General features: G+C 45.0%; 5 protein-coding genes across 6 annotated transcripts; 1 reads left to right on the top strand and 4 right to left on the bottom strand.

Annotated features, from left to right (window-relative positions):
• Positions 1 to 184: 184 nt before the first annotated feature.
• On the bottom strand, positions 185 to 5,399 carry LOC125981012 (inositol-3-phosphate synthase 1-A). 2 transcript variants are annotated; one of them, XM_049740811.1, is made up of 12 exons: positions 5,168 to 5,399; positions 3,969 to 4,031; positions 2,725 to 2,849; positions 2,497 to 2,658; positions 2,285 to 2,414; positions 2,020 to 2,213; positions 1,798 to 1,947; positions 1,413 to 1,628; positions 1,168 to 1,332; positions 980 to 1,093; positions 655 to 872; positions 185 to 554 (listed from the first exon to the last, which is right to left on the bottom strand). In XM_049740811.1, the coding sequence occupies exons 3-12, from the start codon at positions 2,836 to 2,838 to the stop codon at positions 365 to 367; spliced, it is 1,653 nt and encodes a 550-aa protein (XP_049596768.1). In that variant the 5' UTR covers positions 2,839 to 2,849; positions 3,969 to 4,031; positions 5,168 to 5,399; the 3' UTR covers positions 185 to 364. The 2 variants fall into 2 exon arrangements, with proteins under 2 accessions (XP_049596768.1, XP_049596769.1); XM_049740812.1 differs by lacking the exon at positions 3,969 to 4,031.
• Positions 4,509 to 7,645, top strand: LOC125981099 (programmed cell death protein 10). Its single transcript, XM_049740954.2, has 8 exons — positions 4,509 to 4,677; positions 5,581 to 5,852; positions 6,012 to 6,065; positions 6,134 to 6,251; positions 6,321 to 6,447; positions 6,539 to 6,617; positions 6,703 to 6,785; positions 6,852 to 7,645. Exons 2-8 carry the CDS (start codon positions 5,763 to 5,765, stop codon positions 6,931 to 6,933), a joined length of 633 nt encoding a protein of 210 aa, XP_049596911.1. The 5' UTR covers positions 4,509 to 4,677; positions 5,581 to 5,762; the 3' UTR covers positions 6,934 to 7,645.
• A 791-nt stretch (positions 7,646 to 8,436) lies between these two features.
• Positions 8,437 to 11,914, bottom strand: LOC125981101 (deubiquitinase DESI2). The gene is made up of 5 exons (XM_049740956.2): positions 10,958 to 11,914; positions 10,113 to 10,185; positions 9,863 to 9,956; positions 9,652 to 9,793; positions 8,437 to 9,558 (listed from the first exon to the last, which is right to left on the bottom strand). Exons 1-5 carry the CDS (start codon positions 10,994 to 10,996, stop codon positions 9,298 to 9,300), a joined length of 609 nt encoding a protein of 202 aa, XP_049596913.1. The 5' UTR covers positions 10,997 to 11,914; the 3' UTR covers positions 8,437 to 9,297.
• Positions 11,915 to 12,065: 151 nt separating this feature from the next.
• synj2bp (synaptojanin 2 binding protein) lies at positions 12,066 to 14,431 on the bottom strand. Its single transcript, XM_049740984.2, has 4 exons — positions 14,248 to 14,431; positions 13,664 to 13,800; positions 13,498 to 13,593; positions 12,066 to 13,376 (listed from the first exon to the last, which is right to left on the bottom strand). The coding sequence occupies exons 1-4, from the start codon at positions 14,303 to 14,305 to the stop codon at positions 13,230 to 13,232; spliced, it is 438 nt and encodes a 145-aa protein (XP_049596941.1). The 5' UTR covers positions 14,306 to 14,431; the 3' UTR covers positions 12,066 to 13,229.
• Positions 14,432 to 14,677: 246 nt separating this feature from the next.
• On the bottom strand, positions 14,678 to 17,610 carry d2hgdh (D-2-hydroxyglutarate dehydrogenase). The gene is made up of 10 exons (XM_049740824.2): positions 17,370 to 17,610; positions 16,982 to 17,293; positions 16,814 to 16,871; positions 16,612 to 16,751; positions 16,349 to 16,542; positions 16,113 to 16,281; positions 15,893 to 16,036; positions 15,628 to 15,770; positions 15,383 to 15,548; positions 14,678 to 15,275 (listed from the first exon to the last, which is right to left on the bottom strand). The coding sequence occupies exons 2-10, from the start codon at positions 17,289 to 17,291 to the stop codon at positions 15,013 to 15,015; spliced, it is 1,587 nt and encodes a 528-aa protein (XP_049596781.1). The 5' UTR covers positions 17,292 to 17,293; positions 17,370 to 17,610; the 3' UTR covers positions 14,678 to 15,012.
• Positions 17,611 to 17,674: the final 64 nt, after the last annotated feature.

Genomic DNA, 17,674 nt, shown 5'->3' on the forward strand with positions numbered 1-17,674 from the left:
ATAAATAAAATAGATATTTTTTTATTTTAAACTATACGTTCTCTTGTTACATTTATTAAGTCATTATACATTTCCTTTCTCTTGTTTTTAAATGCTTTTAAATGTCATAGACTTTGAGTTACCTGTAAATAAAGTGCCTTGCCACGTTTCTCCCATCTTTCAAGTAAATTGACATCTAGTCAGATTTCTGCTTCTGTAACAGCTTTAATTGTCATAAATTAAACATGTTAGACAGTCTTAAATGTGCAAAGTGAGTAAACAAAAAATATGTATGAACCTCCATTTAAAGGTGTGCAGTTTAAAGACGCAGACACAGATTCAACAGTAACAAGTTTGTAAAAGATTTGTGTGTAATATTTGTCGTCTACTTGGACTGCTCCACTTCGTCGTCGTCGTACGCGTGGACGCCGTTGGTGACCTCTGTGTAGTTGAGGTTCGGGATCGCCTTCTTCGGGATGACCGCGTCGCCATTAATGTGCTGTACGGTCAGGAAGTTCTTCTGGAGCTTTTCCTCCAGCAGCATGTGACTCTGAGGGGGCAGGCCCAGACATGCCCTGGAAAGAGCAGCAAAAAAATGTATGTAGACATCAGTAGACAAATGATTTTGGATTCTGATTGGCTTTATATACTTTTCCTGATTTGTTTGGTTTGTACCTCATGACGTTTTCGATGGAGGCCCTTTGACGGAAGAAGGCGTTGATGACGGGGGTGCCCGGCGGGACCAGGGGGGCCTTGCATAGGAAGGAGAGCAGCGCCAGGACGCTGTGGAAGGACTGGAAGTGGTCCTCGCCATTGGGCCGGAAGCTTACGCGCTGGCACAGCTCAGTCAGAATGGCCAAGTCCAAAATAATGGGGCTGGCCAGAAGAGAGTCCTACTTGCCAAGATGTGTCAATTATACATATGTTGTAATATTAGAAATAATAATTTTAATTTTTAAATGGAACTTTTTGACGTGACGAGAAAAATGACGTGACTGACCTCACAGGTGTTGTGCAACACAATGGTGTTGAGGCCGCCCATCATGATCTCAGATGTGTATTCATCCATGGCCCGCTTGCTGTCACCCACGTACGGAATGTACTTAATCACCACCTGGAAGAAACCAAAAGAGAGGTGTGGTTGTGTGTGGAATTTTGTGGGGTCAAGTTCGAATGCGTGTCACTCACGCAGTGATCAGGCTTCTCCCCGCGGTCGTAGAGCACGGAGTTGGAGCCCACCATGTCGTCCACCACGTTGCTCTTGGTGATTTCCTTGGAGCGGAACTGCTGTGGCGCAGACAGGTTCTTGCCATCGTTGTTGCCCAGGTGGTTGTAGCTCACGATGGAGGTGGGCTGAATTTTTTTTTTTTATATTGAAGTCGATTCTAATTGTAATAACACTGCTATTGATTTTGCTATTACGCAACAATCACCTTGATGCCCGAGCTGACCAGGAAGTCCACCAGCACCGACTTGATCTTAGTCTGTCCGGACTTGAAGTCGTCCCCTCCGATGAAGACGCCCCTCTGGTGGGCCAGCTCCAAGGCCCCCGGCACAAACGTGTTCTGGGGGGCGCCGTTGATGTAGGCGCACCCCTCCAGGATGCTGGCCACTGCAAACAGAGTGGAGGGAGACACCTCTAAGCCCCCCTGACCAAGGAGACCAAGGAGGGACAAAAAAAAGCGGAGTTCAAAAATGGGTTTGGTATTATTATTTATATATTTCAGGTGTTATTGATCTTCATATTATTGATCTTATTCTTTTTATTACATTCACTTTCCATCCCCAGGAATTTCCGGCTCAAGTATAAATTCTCACCTGGATGGCAGCCAGCAGGTTCTCCGCCGTGTCGTTTATGCCCGGCACGACGTCGCAGAAGCGCTCGGTGGTGGCGGTCCACACCACGATCACTTTGTCCACTCCGCTGACCTGTCGGAAGTCACGGATGTCCGCCCGGATGCGCTCCACCTGAAAACGATTTCTCGCGTGAACTTCATTTGCTCAGGTGGAGCTGAACAAGAAGAGGAGATTGAGCCGAACCTGCTCCGCCATGCTCCCGCCCAGTACGTTGTCGGCCCGGCTCTCCTGGTTGGCGGCGATGAATTCTGGGATGTAGATGGACGGTCTGGGTTTCATGGTGACCATATATGGTCGCAGCTGCTCTTGAAGCGACCAGTCCAGCACCTGGGCACGCTCCATTGCTCTTCCCAGATCCAGCGAGGAGATATCCCAACCTTGGAAAACATTCAACATGGCCGCAGTAAAGCAAAACTAAACTTCAAAAATATACATTGACACACCCTACCGTCAAAAACGATGTCGTTGGGGTGCACCATGGGTAGCAGATCACAGAAGGGCACGTTGACCTCGCCGTCGGGCCCTGATCCGAGACACACGGTCGAAGCCTGCAGCAGTGATCCAAAGTAGTTGGCTTTCTGAAAACAGACAAGAAGATCATTGATCATCAGTATTATTGTAAACCACAAAAAGTGACCCTGATCTGAAGACCTCCTTCACCTTGACTCCAGTCTTTGTGTTCCAGGTGAGCTTCATCTTATTTGCCAGCACGGCGGCGGTGACCGTGGTGCCGTTGTTGCCACCCCAGCCCACCAGCATGACCCCCAAGCGGGGCACACCGGTCTCCGTGCGAATGGTCATCTCGGTGGAGCGAGGTGTCACCTAAACCACCAGAGTATGAACGGAGAACATCCTAACAACCGCTTTCGGTTTGAGGGTTGAACTTACTGTGACCGTATTGCCACTTTTGTGCACGGATGTGCTGTGGTAGGAATATTGAGCTTCAATATGCGTGTCCGTGTACTTGACATTGGGACTGTTGATGTGGATCTTCACAGGCATGTTTGAGGGTTCTGCAAGAAAACCACAAAGATCCGGCAATAGGTGAACAAGAACTTCTCCTCCCCTGCAAGTGGAGCCATGAACTTCCATCCAGGCTTGCTTCCAGGGAATGCATAAGACATAATAGCCATTTGGCTCCAAAACTTTTTGGACCAGAACCGAGTCACTGGATCCATTTAGAAGGCAAGACACATAGTAGCTGGCAACGAGAAACGTTATGCAACCAATGATTGTATGCCAAACTTTGGTACAAGTTAGCTCAAGTGAGGTCCTGTTAAGCACCACCCACTTTTTCAGACCCTCCCCAGTGGAATATTACTGATGCTGCTATCCCCATCATCAGTGCAAGCTTCTCTCCTGTTTTGGCCATTTGGCAGTTATTTCAGGTCGCTTTGAAGGTTAGCTGGAAATTAAAAATAGCAAATCACTTGGATTAAGGGGGGAATGAAGTCGGAGTTCACAGAGAAATATATTAAAGTGACCAAAGTGAAACGTGAATTCGGGAAAATGTTTCTAAACCTTCTATATGATTGACAATAATTGTTAAAATTAGGACTGAGATCTATGCAAATTGTCAGTTTTGCCACATTTTGTGGATAAAAAAAAATCTTTAATCCCAAAGAGGCTTTTAACACGTTTCAAATCACCCCAAACCAAAATTCTAAATATTCAACTCATTCGCCTTTTCACCATTTCTCAACACGTCAAAATTGCACACATAGCAACATTTTCACAATAATATTCCTTTTTTTTTTTAAAAACAAAACTACATACATTTTTAGCATCATCAAATATTTTCCTACATTCGTTCATTCATTCATTCATTCATTCATTCATTCATTCATTCCATTCCAAATTAATCTTACTGCGTCATTCATTTAACTGTCAACATGGATTCATTCTGATCAAAACAAAACACCACCATTTCGGTCTATTGGCTTCATATTAATCAATATGCAAATCCTTTTGTGCATTTTCAACATTCTCTGCAGCTAGTTGGTCAATATGTAATGCATACCCGGTTTAACGCGAGGGCTGATTTTCGAAAAACTGAAATTCGATTGAGACCTTAGCAACAGACTTGAACGTGAATAGAAATTCTTGTTGGTGCAAACGATGCTACTACATACGTGGAAATTCTGCGTGCACGTCTTGCTGCGGTTGCTGCTGCTTCTGCTGCGACTGCTGCTTGACTGTGAACAAACGGGAAAGTTCCACAAGTTTCCACACGTCTGGCTTCCTGCCAATGAGCTTTCTCCGAAAGCCCTCTCCCCCACCTACGTATATCTTCCGCAGCGCCGCCTAGCGGGCAGGGGAATATGCATTCATGCGGTATTTTTAGATAAGGGGGAGAGCCAGAACTTTCTCAACGGGGTGACACCTGACACGCTCACTAAGGCAGGGTTTGCGGGATAATCACGTGATAATAACGATAGTAATAATTTTTTTATAGTAATAAATTTCGCTTTTATGTTTTACTTATTATCGCATGGTATTTTGAAGTAATCATTTTCGCTTTTGTTTTACATATTGTTGCATGTTTTTTTTTACTGTAATATTATGAAACGTGTTACAGAATTGATGTAAGGCATGTTAATTGGATTGACTCATTTTTATGATCGTGTTTATATTATGGCAATTAAAAGAGAACGAAAAAGAGATGACGTAGCCTCGCCGTCGTTTCTGATTGGCTAAGCGCGCGTGTACGTCACAACGGTCCGGAAGATGTCGCTCAGGCCAGTCCTAAAAAACTTCCGCCTTAAGTTGTAAAGAAAACAGCTGCTAAAAAAGGCTTTTTCGGACGACGTACGCGCCCCTCTTTCAGGAGTCCCAACACAGGTAGAGCCAAGCACACGCTTCACACCTCACCGCCCATCCACCGTGTTAGCACTTTGGCGTCGCATGCTTTTATTCCAAGGGGCCACATTAGAGCGGGGCCGAGACAAATGTTAAGCTTTGCTCTCGCTAAGCTAGCACGGCTAGCACGTCCGCCGTATTGGGGTGAATGCTAACACTTTGACTATTCCCTTATGGATCCGCTCGGGCTAAATAAACCGATCCCTTATCGAAACAGAACCGAATTATACCCTTAAAGCGGACTCTCGAGGGCCGTTTCGCCGTCACTTAAACGTTAGAGCCGAGAAAAGAAAAATACGTCGGCTACTTTCGGAGCTAGGTTAGCCTAGCCGCCGCTAAGAAGCTGCGTTCAAGGTAGGCTGGAGCGAAAAGCGTCTTAACAATAAACACGCTTGTTTGAACGACACATTCGGTGTGTGTGTAATGAATCATTCAAATCCACATTAGTAGCGGAATTTTGTTGAATTCTTACTTTGTTTCAAGTCTTGGTATTCCCAAACGCCGGCAACGTGGAACGCTTTCAGTTTGCGAAATTTGAAAAGAATGACTCGTCAGATTAGGTGAAGACACAGGTTGGCCTGCCACTCCCATCTCTGCTGTGAAGTCACAAATCACACAAGTGGGTGGGATAGACGGACATCCAGACACACAGATTCAGTTATGAAAACAAGGCCAGTGATCTGACTTGACAGTGAGACACACAATAGTCCTCTTCAGGTACTACTCATACCTTTTTTAGGGCGGGGCGTGGGGCGTTCCACGTGTTAAGTGTGCTCAACGATTTGAAATGTGTCAGACGGATCAATTTACAAATGAGTCATAATTTTCTCAGGCAGTATTTTGTCAATAATAACTTCAATTTGGTTTCCCCTTTTGTTTTTTAAGGTTGCACTCCCTGAGGATTTTCATTTTTTTTAAAGAGCGTGCATGTGTACGAGCGTGTGTGTATGCGAGTGAGTTTGCGTGTGTATATGTGTGCGTGTGTGCGTGCGTGCGGGTGTGTGCGCGCGTGTGTGTGTGTTACCCCCCCAACTGCCGTTTGACTGTGAGCCACTCCTCCCTGGAGGATGACAATGGAGGAGATGAAGAATGAAGCGGAGACAAACTCCATGGTATCCATGACGCTCTACACAGTGATGTACCCGGTCTTTAATGAGGTAACGGGCACATTTTTAATATTATTTTAGCATTTGTTGTTGCTGACTACTTTATGTGAATGAGGATTATACATAAACAAGACTTCAGATCTTCATGCCACAAGATGGCAGCAAAGTTTGTCTTAAACTATGAAATGTCTTACCTGTTTTCTACCTTAGCTGGAGACGATCAACCTATCGGCAGCTCAGACGCTCAGAGCGGCCTTCATCAAGGTAAACCTGAGAATGATATAAATATTTTAAAAAAAATTATATAACTTTTATACACCCTCTTTCAACAGGCAGAGCGGGAGAACGCCGGCCTGACTCAGGACATCATCGTGAAGATCTTGGAGAAGAAGAACATCCAAATCAACTTCACAGAATCGCTGCTGCGAATGGCCGCCGACGATGTGGAGGGTGCGTACAACCCCACCCGCCCGCCATCACAACAACAAATCAATCAATAAAACCAATCTTCTCGTGCAGAATTCATGATCGAACGGCCAGAACAAGAGTTCCAGGACCTGAACGACAAAGCCCGAGCGCTGAAACACATCCTCAGCAAAATCCCAGACGAGATCAACGACAGAGTACGCTTTCTACAGACTATCAAGTGAGTACTTTCGGTGGAATTTTACAAACGATTACGCGGAAATATTGATTCTATTTAAATCGTGGCCAACCTTCATTCCTTAAATCTTCAGAGACATAGCCAGCGCCATTAAAGAGCTCCTGGACACGGTCAACAACGTCATCAAGAAATATCAGTACCAGAATCGCAGAGTGAGTACTACAATACCAGACGTTCACACTTCAAATATTCACCCGTTACTCGCCTTCAATGTTCTCTGCTTTCTCTGCTGGTAAGGCCCTGGAGCATCAGAAGAAGGAGTTTGTGAAATACTCGAAAAGCTTCAGCGACACCCTAAAAACATACTTCAAAGATGGAAAGTAAGTGCAGCAGCGTGATGGAATCCGTGGCCATTTGCAGTCCTCATTCTCGTCTTCGGTCGCCAGGGCGATAAACGTCTTCAAGAGCGCCAATCTGCTCATCCACCAAACCAACCTCATACTGCAGACCTTCAAGACCGGGGCCTAGCACGCTGAGGAGGACCATGGCAGTCCGGGGGAAACCTGCCGCCCTGCGGTGGTGGAAATGCGGGGAGGTTGGGCCTGCGGTTGGAGCGCCTGACCCTTATTTGTAAATTAGGAAGAGTTGATTTTAGGGTTTGGGGTCGGTCGGTCGGTCGGTCAACAGCGGGGAGAGACTGAAAAGTGCCATTTGTGTAGTCAATGAGGATTTTCCAGTCTCCAGCTGAAAGAGGCCCAAAAGTCAGCGCGTTTGATTTTATTTGGACACTTTTAATTTATAACCCTGATTTTCTTTTTCTTGTTTTTTCGGGGAGGTGTTTATTAAAGACTAATTGCCATTTTTCTAATATATTCATGTTGATCATTTTATCTTAAAAACAAAACACAGCAACACTGCAACAATCATAGCTATGCGGAAGAAACACCATCCATGTTGTGTCCCCGTCGCTCGGGAGGAACGACGGGCCTGGGAGGAGGCCATTTTAAGACCCCGAATTTCATTCCTCTTTGCTTATCTTGACGACCACGCCGCCAAATGACTTCCAAGCACAGTGTTGTGCACCTTACTACTTCTTATATTAAGTCATACAACATTCCCTCCTCCTCAGAGTGTTAGCACGCCAAGACGCTCCTCGCTGTCGGGGGTTGCAAAGACGAGAACGATATTCTGTATTTAACTGATCCTGGTTGCAAATGTTCAATAAATAGTTTCCAAATGATCACTTGATGCCTTTTGTTTGGATTCTTCTCCACTGATGACTTTGAATAGGCTCAATGGAAATTGTGACTAATATTAAATAATGCACCCATCATCAAATTGTTCTGATTTAGGGCTGGGTAAGATTTCAAATAGATACAATACGATTCAATAGAAAGTAATTTTGCACAAATAAAAAATAGGCTAATAATGATACATTCACCTTCCATTTGTTGAAGGTTATTAATAAAAAAAATACATTTTGCTTAGTGCATGTTAAGAACACAAAAAATACTTTTTTGTTAGTGCTTTTTCATTAATCCTTAGCTTATACAAACTAGGTAAACTTGTGCAAAGGCACATATGAAGTTTGTTTCAAATTATATTCATATTGATATTACTTCAATTTTAGTGCCCGCTAAGAATTGGCTTACTTGATTGCTTAAAGTCTTTTGCTCAGGTTCTTCAGAGGAGACATTGCTGGTCTGGGTGTTGTCCTTGCAGTTGAACGCGGAGGTTGGTCGTGCCGGTTTTGTCTATTTCGTGCACTCCTCCATTGTCTTTAAATCCAAAACGAGTCCGTATTGTGCTTTTAAAGACGCGTGTGGGTGGAAGAATTTCTCAGCCATTTAACCCTGTCTCTATCAAGCTTTAAAGGCAATTGCATTACAATACTGCCATCTAGCGGTAAGGGGGAATATCGACATTGCAAATGAATGAATTGGTAGTTATTTGAAAAATATCGAGATATATATATCGTTTTTTAGCACACCCCTATTCTGGTAATAATGTACATTATCACACAGACATTCACACGTTTTGTAGTCCCTTTATTCTAGTACTGTCAAGTTTTGCTTTGAAAAAAAAAGAGTATTTTGAAAGGTCCCAGATGACACTAGAAAAAAAATTCCTGTATTGTACAATCATTTACAAAGTCACGTACTGTATTTTACTGTATGAACCAAAGTGTGTGTGTCTGTGTACGTGTGTCAGCTGCCACACAATAAATACACTTGGTGAAATGTCCAAACCAACAATCAATACATGAGTGAGTTTCCTTCCTGAGAGAATAGCTGTCCTTGAATGCACCACCACTATCAGCAGGGGAGATGGAAAAGAAATCAGTGTGCCTTGTCCCAAAATGAAAGTCTTTGTTCCCTTCTTTGCCTTTAAATGCTATGCAATCTGTAAACATGATTACAAACACAATATTGTCTTACAGCCTAGACAAACACTACTGTGGTTACTACCAGCAGTGGCTAGTTAGCCTAGCATAAGACGACGCATGGTAAAAGGCCAAGTAAAGGCGCACGATTAGCTTGATCAGTGAAAACAAGTGCATGTATTAAAATGAGGATAGCATCATTTATATAGCAGCTCAAGACTTTTAAACACAAATAGCTAAGCTAACGACTAATGAGAGTTGAGTTCTAAATGAGAACAATTTTGAAACTGGCTTTAAGGGCATGGCTTCTTGAAAGTTTTTTTAAGGTTTACTTATGTGTGGCACGTCTACCGTATCTCATGCTGCTAAGGCTTCAGACGCTGACCTTTCCAAGCCGATTTTGGGGAGTCAACAACCAAACGTCCTGGGATGGTCGGAAGTCCTCAACTGTCCAAAAAGGCTCAACTCCCCAACCTGTCCTGGTCCACAGGCGGGCCGGCGGCAGTCCATCACACCCTGGTGTGGCGGCAGCTATGCGAGGAGGACGAAGAGGAGGATCCGGCGGCCCCGGACGACGAGGGCGGTGACGGGCGGTCGTCGTCGCTGGACCGGCGCCGGCGCTCGTCTTTGTGGAGGCCCAGGCTGATGTGGCTCTGCAGAGCGGCCGGCGTCAGCCACTCTTTGGGCAGGCAGCTCTGCAGGAAGGGGATGCACGAGCTGAAATAGGCCAGACGGTTGACCCAGCGTGGAATCTCACGGCCGCACAGCAGCTGGAAAAATAGCACAGGAAATCTCTTAGATAACATTTTTCTTTTCTTTTTCATTGAAAGTGTTTCTTTTGATTCATGCATAAAATTAGCGACCTCTGAGAGCGAGGAGGAGAAGTGGTTGCAGTTCTTGTGCATGAGGTGGTAGGCGTTGCCTTTGAACTCCCGGCCAAGCTCCTCCATGATCTTGTCCATGTCCTCCGCTCCAAAGTCGGTGGTGCCCAGGACGATGGCCTCCCTGTTGAGAATCGCCTTCCAATCAGTCGCTAAATAAAGCCAATAAAGAAAAGGAAAGTTGAGCACTTACTTGAATTTGAAAGTCTCTCCCAGCTCGGCGGCATTGCCCGGGTTGATTTCAAAGATGCCGCTGAAAGGATACGGGTGGCCTCCGTACGCAAATTCTAGTGCACAAAAAAATGTCGGAATTAACCCACTGACCTCTCCTGGATTGAACGTGGTCTTTTAAGGGCAGATCATTTGGAGTCATGTCTCACCTGTGATGTTATTTAACAGTGATTTTGATTCCATGTACTGTCAAGTCATTTAAAGTGTCTCACCTCGGCCGTAAATCTCGATTCCTGAGTGGAAGACTCCAATTCCGAGATTGGAAGTGTACTCGTTTATCCAGTACTGCGGGGAAATTTTAAAATTGGTTAGTCATGTCTATTGCAGCATTGTGAACTTTGCTTTTAAAAAGACAGAATTGTTGACTCCATGCTGTTTTGTTTACGGCAGACAATCAAAAGTCAATCCCATCCAGGCCAAACTAGCAGCCTCCAATCAATAATAGAAGACATGATGTAATGCGGTCTTAACTTCTCAAATATCTGCTGTTACTGCTGAAACGCCCCCCCGCCCTCCGTTTTTATGAGTTCATGTTGCCTGCAGCCTTGAGTCACGCATTGATTTCACATTGAAAATCAAACCATCCACCTTCACAGGATGTTCTCGTGGAAATGCTACTATCCATTCCAGCCTCTAGCAACAAAGAAAACAACTCTCACGCGTTTTTTGTGTTTTTCTTTTTGCAAGGAATACAGCAATCTATAATATTGTAAAAAAAAAAAAAAAAAGAGAGAAACAACTTAATCAGAATGCTTTGAATTTAATGATGCTCTACAAGTAAGGATGGTGCTCCTTCTGGTGTGCTCACCTTGGCCACTAGGGGGCAGTAATTTATAAGTCATGCAAACTTTTGTTAATACTTGGCTAAAATGTGCATCTGCGTTATATAAACATTTGAAGGATATTTTTGTATTTAATTGGGAACAAAATTCAGGTAGGTAAACTAGAGCTGCTGTCTCGATGTGGACCAAGAGGCTGCAGGGTAGGGCAACGGGTGTCAGATTACCAAATAGAAATGATAGAAGATTGAAAATAAATGGAAATAAAGGCTTCTTACCATGTCATACACGTTGAGAATGACAGGTTCATTGGCCATGGCTCCAAACTGAGCGTGTGGTGGATCTCAGAACGCCCATACACTCCTCCGAGTCCTCCTCCACCGCCTCCGCATGGGCATCCACACACACTGGGCCACGCTGCATCCACACACACCCCAGTCAGAATGTCACTGGACGAGGGCAAAAAGGTATAAAAGCTCAAAGGCGATAAAAAGCCTCCAAAATGCTCATAACAAAAGCCTGAGCGTCCTCCTCGTGTTGTCACGGGCGTCCATTTTGATGGGGACGCTGGGGATGCTGATGATGACGATGGAGCGGGCCGGCCGGGTCCACGGCTTCTAGTATCCTCGTCCGGCGGCGCTCCGCCCGTGGCTGACCCGCGACCAGCGTCCTTCTCGTGGGCGGGAGAAGCTCCGGCGCTGCGACATGTTGATGAAAACTCCGAAAGGGTTTAAATTGCCCCTGACGTGGTCGACTGCTTGTCCGCTCAGTGTGGTTGTGACTGCGGCTTTGCCTCCTCCGCTTCCCGTTTCGGTCTGGATGACGTCACCTTATTGCGCGAGTCCGCATCCGTTCAAGGTACCAGACACGTCCACGCCGTCCCTCTCTTCCATCGGCTCCTCGTCTCGATCGCACCTCGCAAGTCTTCTCGCCCTTCCCGTGCGTCAAGCTGCCCAAGAAGTCGGCGGCGGCCCGAAACCTGGGCCTGTACGGCCCCACCTCCAGGACACCCGCTTCCCCCAGCTGAGCCGAACGGCACCACCAGGAGGCGCTGAGATCTTTTCGCCACCAGTCAGACATGGCTTGGAGACTGGAGAGAGCAAATCTGCAGATTGGACCTGAAGCCATCCACTTGTTTCTATTCCAAGAAAAGAAACCAAGCAAAAGTTTGCGATTATAAAAAGGAACCTTGTCAAGAGCGCGCTTGGTTCTCTTTGAATTGAGCTTTCTCCCTTACCGTTCACTCCAAGACTCCATGACGTCACTTTGTCTATTGCTGGCTACTGCTCGTGTGCATTTTAGTTCATTAAACCATGACTGCTCGGAAATGATGGCTTGCTTGGGTGTGAAAATACAATTCAAAATGCAAAAGTCGTGAAAAGTTCCTCCGATGTAAAACATGAAATGTTTATTTCCTCTTCTGGCATACAGTGCAGAGTATTCACAATCAGCAGCAGAGTGACATGAAATGTATTTACAAGACAACAAACTTTCCAACAAGCGCGCACAACTCTTTTCCGACTAGAGATGCTCCATAATTTTGGCTAGTGCAAAAATAAACTATTGGATGCCCCGAAACTTTCTCTCTTATAGCTTAAGAACTACTCACACCTCTGTGCACGGTAAATGGGAATGTAGCTCATGTTAGTTCAAAAATGGCGATGGACATACAAAAACAAATATAGCAAATACTTAATTGCACAGCACAATAAACTTGATTTGACAAGGCTGGATTTAACACTATGTACTTTGTGTTTTAATTTCTGGTATGAATAGCGACAACAGGGCGAGAGAGAAATTTGGTTGATCCTTGGCGCGTGATTTCAAAATTATCAAACTATATATCTGTATAAAAATACATTTCGAGCTTTAATTATGGGTGGGAATTTCTGACATAACCAAAAATATCGTTTCTACTTATATATTATATGTAATCGACTTATTAAAAGATGAATTAGATCTAGAACTAGTGTGAAAAATGAGAACATTCTTGAACACACAAGCTAAATGATTGATCCAGTGCAATTGATGATATCTACAATAGCATTTTTTGTAGCGACCATTCAACTAAATTTCTTTGATCAATTTATTTTACGTGAAATGTTTCTTTGACGTTTTTTTTCTTGAGTTGTGACATGTTTTGATCTAACGCGCAAACTCGTTGAAAGTGCATCTACAGCGCCCTCTGCGGGTCGGAACCAAGTAGTGCACTCCAGTTCCAAACTCCATTGCTTCAAGATGGGATTGATGAATGCATTTTTCTGTGCATATTTGGCCAAGTGCAACAAAAAATGCAAGCGTGTCATGAGAAGGTTCGATTGGACTTACGTTGGGCTATAACAAAAGGATGGCGGCGCTCACTAGCTTTTTTTTTTCCCCCCTTAAGGGCAGCCATGTTATGAAGATACGTCCCACAAAGTTGTGCCAGGACAATTATCTCTGTGACGAGAAATGCTTTAGTGTTATTTGGAAGAAAGAAAAAAAAAAATCACTCCCTTCTTTGGCCTCAATATTTGATCCTAAAAAAAAATAGCAAAACATACGGTTATATTAAAACGGTCTTCGGTTGTTACGGATGTAAATGATTGCAAAGATGGCAACGGCGGCTCCCGTTAGCACAGCAAGTATCCCCAGATAAGGTGCCGAGGGCGCATGATCGGCTTGAGTATCGGACGGCCCGTTTATATGATGGGATGACTGCAAAAGGGAAAAACACACATGGTTGAAATAAATTGCTTGTTTTGTCATACAGGAGGTATCTCCAAAATCAGACGTTGGAGGTACCAGCACACGAGGATGGATTTTTTCCCCATTGTACCTTTTTTAGAACGCGCAGCTCCACGTCCTCCCCTGCTGTCCGGAATAAATCCACTGCAGCTTTGTGCGTCTGATCCTCCAGCTTGACACCATTGATCTACATGACGTAAAAAAAAGAACGGTATTTTTTCTGACCCATTTAAAAAAAACATGCTTAAAACTTTTACCGCCAGGATGCGGTCGCCTTCTTGAAGCCTGCCGTCCAACGCCGCTGCACCATCCTCCTTGATTTTGGACACGTAGATGCCGCAATCGTTGACGACGTATTGCTGGTCCACGCCGCCCACAATGTTGAAGCCCAGACCTGCAAAGACACATCAAGGGAGAAGAAGATGGGAATGACAGGAATGTCTTCATGGTGGTGGTCACTCCCACCATTTCCAACTTGAATCAGTTCTTATTTGATTTTCAAAACTGTTTTTTTATGCATAAATGGGTATGCATATCTTGGATTGAATATCATTATAAACGTACACACTCACATCGATTCACTTTCAGTTTGTCAGGCCAAGCAAAGACATTTAAAAAAAAAGGAGTCTTAAAGCATAAAAACGCATTCATGATCTACAACAATCCAGTAATTTGTCTCAATTGGTCATTTGAAATGCGTTAACAACACTGCCAGCTTTTATTTTGTTCGTCTTTTGCTAGTTTGGCACGTTAGTTAGCCATTAGCTCGATAGCTTCGTCGCTAGCCACGTAACATAGTAGCAACGAATGCTAGCCACCGCTGCCACGAAATGATCTTTACCTGCAGGCCCTCGCTTGAGTTTTATATCCACTGTGTTCGAGTGCAGCGAGCCGTTCATGGTTGCCGTGGAGGGAATTGTTTAAAAGACGAGGAGACGCAGGAATCCAACTTAATTGTGCTAAGGTGAACTCATTTGGAAGAGTCTGCGATTTGCTCGCGTAATCAGACGGCATAAAATGAAGCTCTTAGAGCAGGTGCTGCCCTCTAGCGGGACAAGAGGCGAAAAACAAATGCAAAAAATGAAACCATAAAAAACTGTATTTGCAGTTATACAAGTTTTACTTAAGTTATTTTCACAATAATTACGTTTTAAATGTATATTATATGTACTATTTTGTTTTTATAATCTGCAAAACATATTTGATATAATCAGTTACACGTAAACCGTGAATATACAGCATTTATCTTACGGAAAATATTTTGCCCACGCTTCTGATAATCATGGCATTTATTTAAAACATTTAGGTAATTACACAAGTGCAGACTATAATTTAACAATAAAAAATATTGAATATTGCATTTTATTCAATCAATCAAAGCAGTGGCCTGCATTCTTAAGTGTTACGCAAGTGACAAGTCGAGACATAAGCACATTCTTTTTGTTTACTTTGTCTCTCTCTGTATTGCTGAAGCACTTTCTATGCAATTTGAATTTCTTGGGGGCATACGTTCCAAACAAGTCCTACTGGGATTTATTTTGTGTTGTAAAATCCCGTTAATAAAACTCTTTTTTTTTTTTTTTGGTTGGTCAACGTAAAACGATTTTCACAACAGCTTGTCCGGTAAAGTCTTGTACGGGTTGAGGATGCCCCGAGGGTCCAGCATGGCCTTGATGCCGGCCATGAGGGCCACGGCCGAGCTGGGCTTGCTGTAGTAGATGTAGTTCCTCTTCTTCAGGCCTAGGCCGTGCTCGGCGCTCACGCTGCCCCGCCGGGCGGACGTCCACTCGTACACAAACGGCTCGATGGCAGCCAGCAGCGTGGCGTCTCTGGTTGGTGAGGTGATGTTCAGGTGGAGATTCCCGTCTCCTGTGGGACGATGGAAGAGAGGACATGGAAGAAGAGTCTGTGTTAACATCTTGTTGTTTCTTCCCATTTTAGTTGTGTAGTTTAGTTTTAGTCTTGCCAGTTCTTACCCACGTGTCCGTATCCCACCACCCTCTTGGCTTGGCCCTTCAGGTGGGCTCTCATGTCGGTCACCAGCTGGTAGATGGTCTCCACCGGGAGCGACACGTCGTACTTGTAGTTGAAGCCGTCGTGCGTCAGCGCTTCGGTGACGCGTTCGCGCATCGACCACAGAGCCTTTGCCGGAAAAGAAATGTTTTTAAAATATTTTTCCCCCACAAATAAAATCACAATGCAGTATGATGTCTTAAGTCACCTTGGTTTTGGACTCCTCCGTCGCCAGCGTCCCGTCTGTGACTAGCGACGATGTCATGGCTTCTTCCATGAAGTTGTGGAGCTTCTCCTCGTCATGCCGCGGGTCCGAGCCCGATGTTTCTATCACCACGTAGAATGGACAATCTGGACAAGAGTGCGAGCGATAACGAGGGTCGACATTAATGCTCACTTTTTTCAATTCAGGATACAAAAATGTTGAGACTGATGTTTGTTTTGAACAAAAAGCTGAATTTCTCCATGTGTACCAGAGATGGGGTTGTCCAGCTTGAGGTGCGTGTTGAGCAGCCACATACATTCGCTGTCCAGGAACTCGAAGGCCGACAAGATTTCTCCCAGCATGCTTCTGCACAGCTGAAAGGTCTTCAGAATCTGCTCAAACGTTTCACAACCTATGAGAACAAATCAGAGCTTTGTTGAGCATTTGTGTTATTTTTGAACAGCTAACCCAAATGCAATAGGGCCTACCCAGAAACATCACATGGACAGATTTCGGCTTGCGAGGACAAAGGACGGACACGCCGGTGATGACGCCAAGCGTGCCTTCGGAGCCAATGAAGAGCTGCTTGAGGTCGTAGCCCGTGTTGTCCTTCCTCAGGGTGGACAAGCAGTCCAACACCTGACCGTCAGCCAGCACCTGGATCCATTATGGGAACATGAAAAGACTTTCTGGGGGATTTTTTGCCTTGGCTTGACAAACTCACCGCTTCCACGCCCAGAACGCTGCCGTGCAGTGAGCCGTAGCGCAGCAGCCGCAGACCCCCCGCGTTGGTGGCTACGTTGCCCCCGATGTGGCAGCTGCCCTTGGCGCCCAGGTCCAAGGGCATGATGTGTTCCCGTTGCTCTAAGTAGGCAGACAAGTGCTCCAGGACACAACCCGCCTGGCAAGTCAGGATCCCTGCAACGTGAATAAACAATAAATAACTTAAGGAAGGTGCAGGGAAGTCTCGACTGCGTGGACACGAACCAGAAATGGCGTCAAAGTTCAGGATGTTATTCATGAGGGCGGTGGAGAGGATGATCTCGTCATAGACGGGAACGCTGCCACCGACCAGCCCGGTGTTGCCTCCTTGCGTGTTCACCGCCAGATTTCGGCCGTTACAGTAGCTATCACAGAGGGAGGACTTGCTTTAATGTCTGATAACCACTGGACTCCATTTGTTTCCAACCTGAGAATTTGTGAGACTTCCTGTGTTGTCTGAGGTCTCAGCAACACCTCACTGGAACCTGCAGGAGATGCACAGACATCACTGAGATGTGTTGAATATTTGCTGATAATGCTGCAAAACTTGGGGGAAAAAATCAAACCGCAGAATGAGGGATTACATTTAATTCACCTCTGGAGGACTTGAGCCAATCCACATTATAAGACTCCAACAGGTCGGGGTCAGTCACGGTTCGGCCAGGTAGAATCTTTCGGAAGAAGTCCAAGTCATCCTGGGTCACTGTGGAAAACGGTAGTCTTTCTGGAATTGCCGCCGGCGGGGACTTCTTGGTCCCATCACCCCTGTTGTGCACCGTCCTAACATGGTGACGTAAGCGGTCTGGAGGTGGTAAAAGTCCACCTGAAGCTGTAGGCAAGTCAAGGTTGCTCAGGGGCCGTGTGAGGGTCGTTAGCCGGAGTGTACCCCGAAGCAAGCAAGCCATTACTGTGAAGACAAGCCGGATAAGTTACAGATTGGCAACCTGTCAATAAAAAAAAATATTACTCGTTGTTTTGCCTACCTTATCTCAAGCTAGCCAGTTAGCTAACTTGTCACATTGTTTGTAAAGTAGCCAAATAAATATGAATTTACAGCAAAACCTCGTCAAATTACCCGACTGACAACTCACACTCAACTACTTCAAAACAGCAGACATTTTTTAGATGCAAATTGCAAAAATAACGAAGGATAATGTAATGTTTTGCAGGTAGGGAGCGTGGTGCATGTGTTGACGACCGGCCAGACTGACCAATCACCGTTCGAGTTGAGCTAAAAAAAGGCGTGGCTATAGGGTCACTTGCGGCCAATCGCAATGGATAAAAAAGC

Source organism: Syngnathus scovelli, chromosome 14 (assembly GCF_024217435.2).
Source record: "Syngnathus scovelli strain Florida chromosome 14, RoL_Ssco_1.2, whole genome shotgun sequence".
In the NCBI taxonomy this organism is placed as follows: domain Eukaryota; kingdom Metazoa; phylum Chordata; class Actinopteri; order Syngnathiformes; family Syngnathidae; genus Syngnathus; species Syngnathus scovelli.

Coding starts and splice junctions, on each gene's coding strand:
- LOC125981012 (XM_049740812.1), bottom strand. CDS start 2,838: ATGCCTGTGAAGATCCACATCAACAGTCCCAATGTCAAGTACACGGAC. Junction 2,659..2,724: donor AAAGTGGCAATACGGTCACA/GTAAGTTCAACC, acceptor CTGGTGGTTTAG/GTGACACCTCGCTCCACCGA. Junction 2,415..2,496: donor ACACAAAGACTGGAGTCAAG/GTGAAGGAGGTC, acceptor GTCTGTTTTCAG/AAAGCCAACTACTTTGGATC.
- LOC125981099 (XM_049740954.2), top strand. CDS start 5,763: ATGACAATGGAGGAGATGAAGAATGAAGCGGAGACAAACTCCATGGTA. Junction 6,066..6,133: donor TCAGAGCGGCCTTCATCAAG/GTAAACCTGAGA, acceptor CTCTTTCAACAG/GCAGAGCGGGAGAACGCCGG. Junction 6,252..6,320: donor GGCCGCCGACGATGTGGAGG/GTGCGTACAACC, acceptor CTTCTCGTGCAG/AATTCATGATCGAACGGCCA.
- LOC125981101 (XM_049740956.2), bottom strand. CDS start 10,996: ATGGCCAATGAACCTGTCATTCTCAACGTGTATGACATG. Junction 10,186..10,957: donor TTCTCAACGTGTATGACATG/GTAAGAAGCCTT, acceptor ATTTCCCCGCAG/TACTGGATAAACGAGTACAC. Junction 9,794..9,862: donor GGAGAGACTTTCAAATTCAA/GTAAGTGCTCAA, acceptor GATTCTCAACAG/GGAGGCCATCGTCCTGGGCA.
- synj2bp (XM_049740984.2), bottom strand. CDS start 14,305: ATGAACGGCTCGCTGCACTCGAACACAGTGGATATAAAACTCAAGCGA. Junction 13,594..13,663: donor AAGGCGACCGCATCCTGGCG/GTAAAAGTTTTA, acceptor TACGTCATGTAG/ATCAATGGTGTCAAGCTGGA. Junction 13,377..13,497: donor AGCTGCGCGTTCTAAAAAAG/GTACAATGGGGA, acceptor TCCCTTTTGCAG/TCATCCCATCATATAAACGG.
- d2hgdh (XM_049740824.2), bottom strand. CDS start 17,291: ATGGCTTGCTTGCTTCGGGGTACACTCCGGCTAACGACCCTCACACGG. Junction 16,543..16,611: donor GAACTTTGACGCCATTTCTG/GTTCGTGTCCAC, acceptor TTCACGTTGCAG/GGATCCTGACTTGCCAGGCG. Junction 16,282..16,348: donor GCGTTCTGGGCGTGGAAGCG/GTGAGTTTGTCA, acceptor TAATGGATCCAG/GTGCTGGCTGACGGTCAGGT.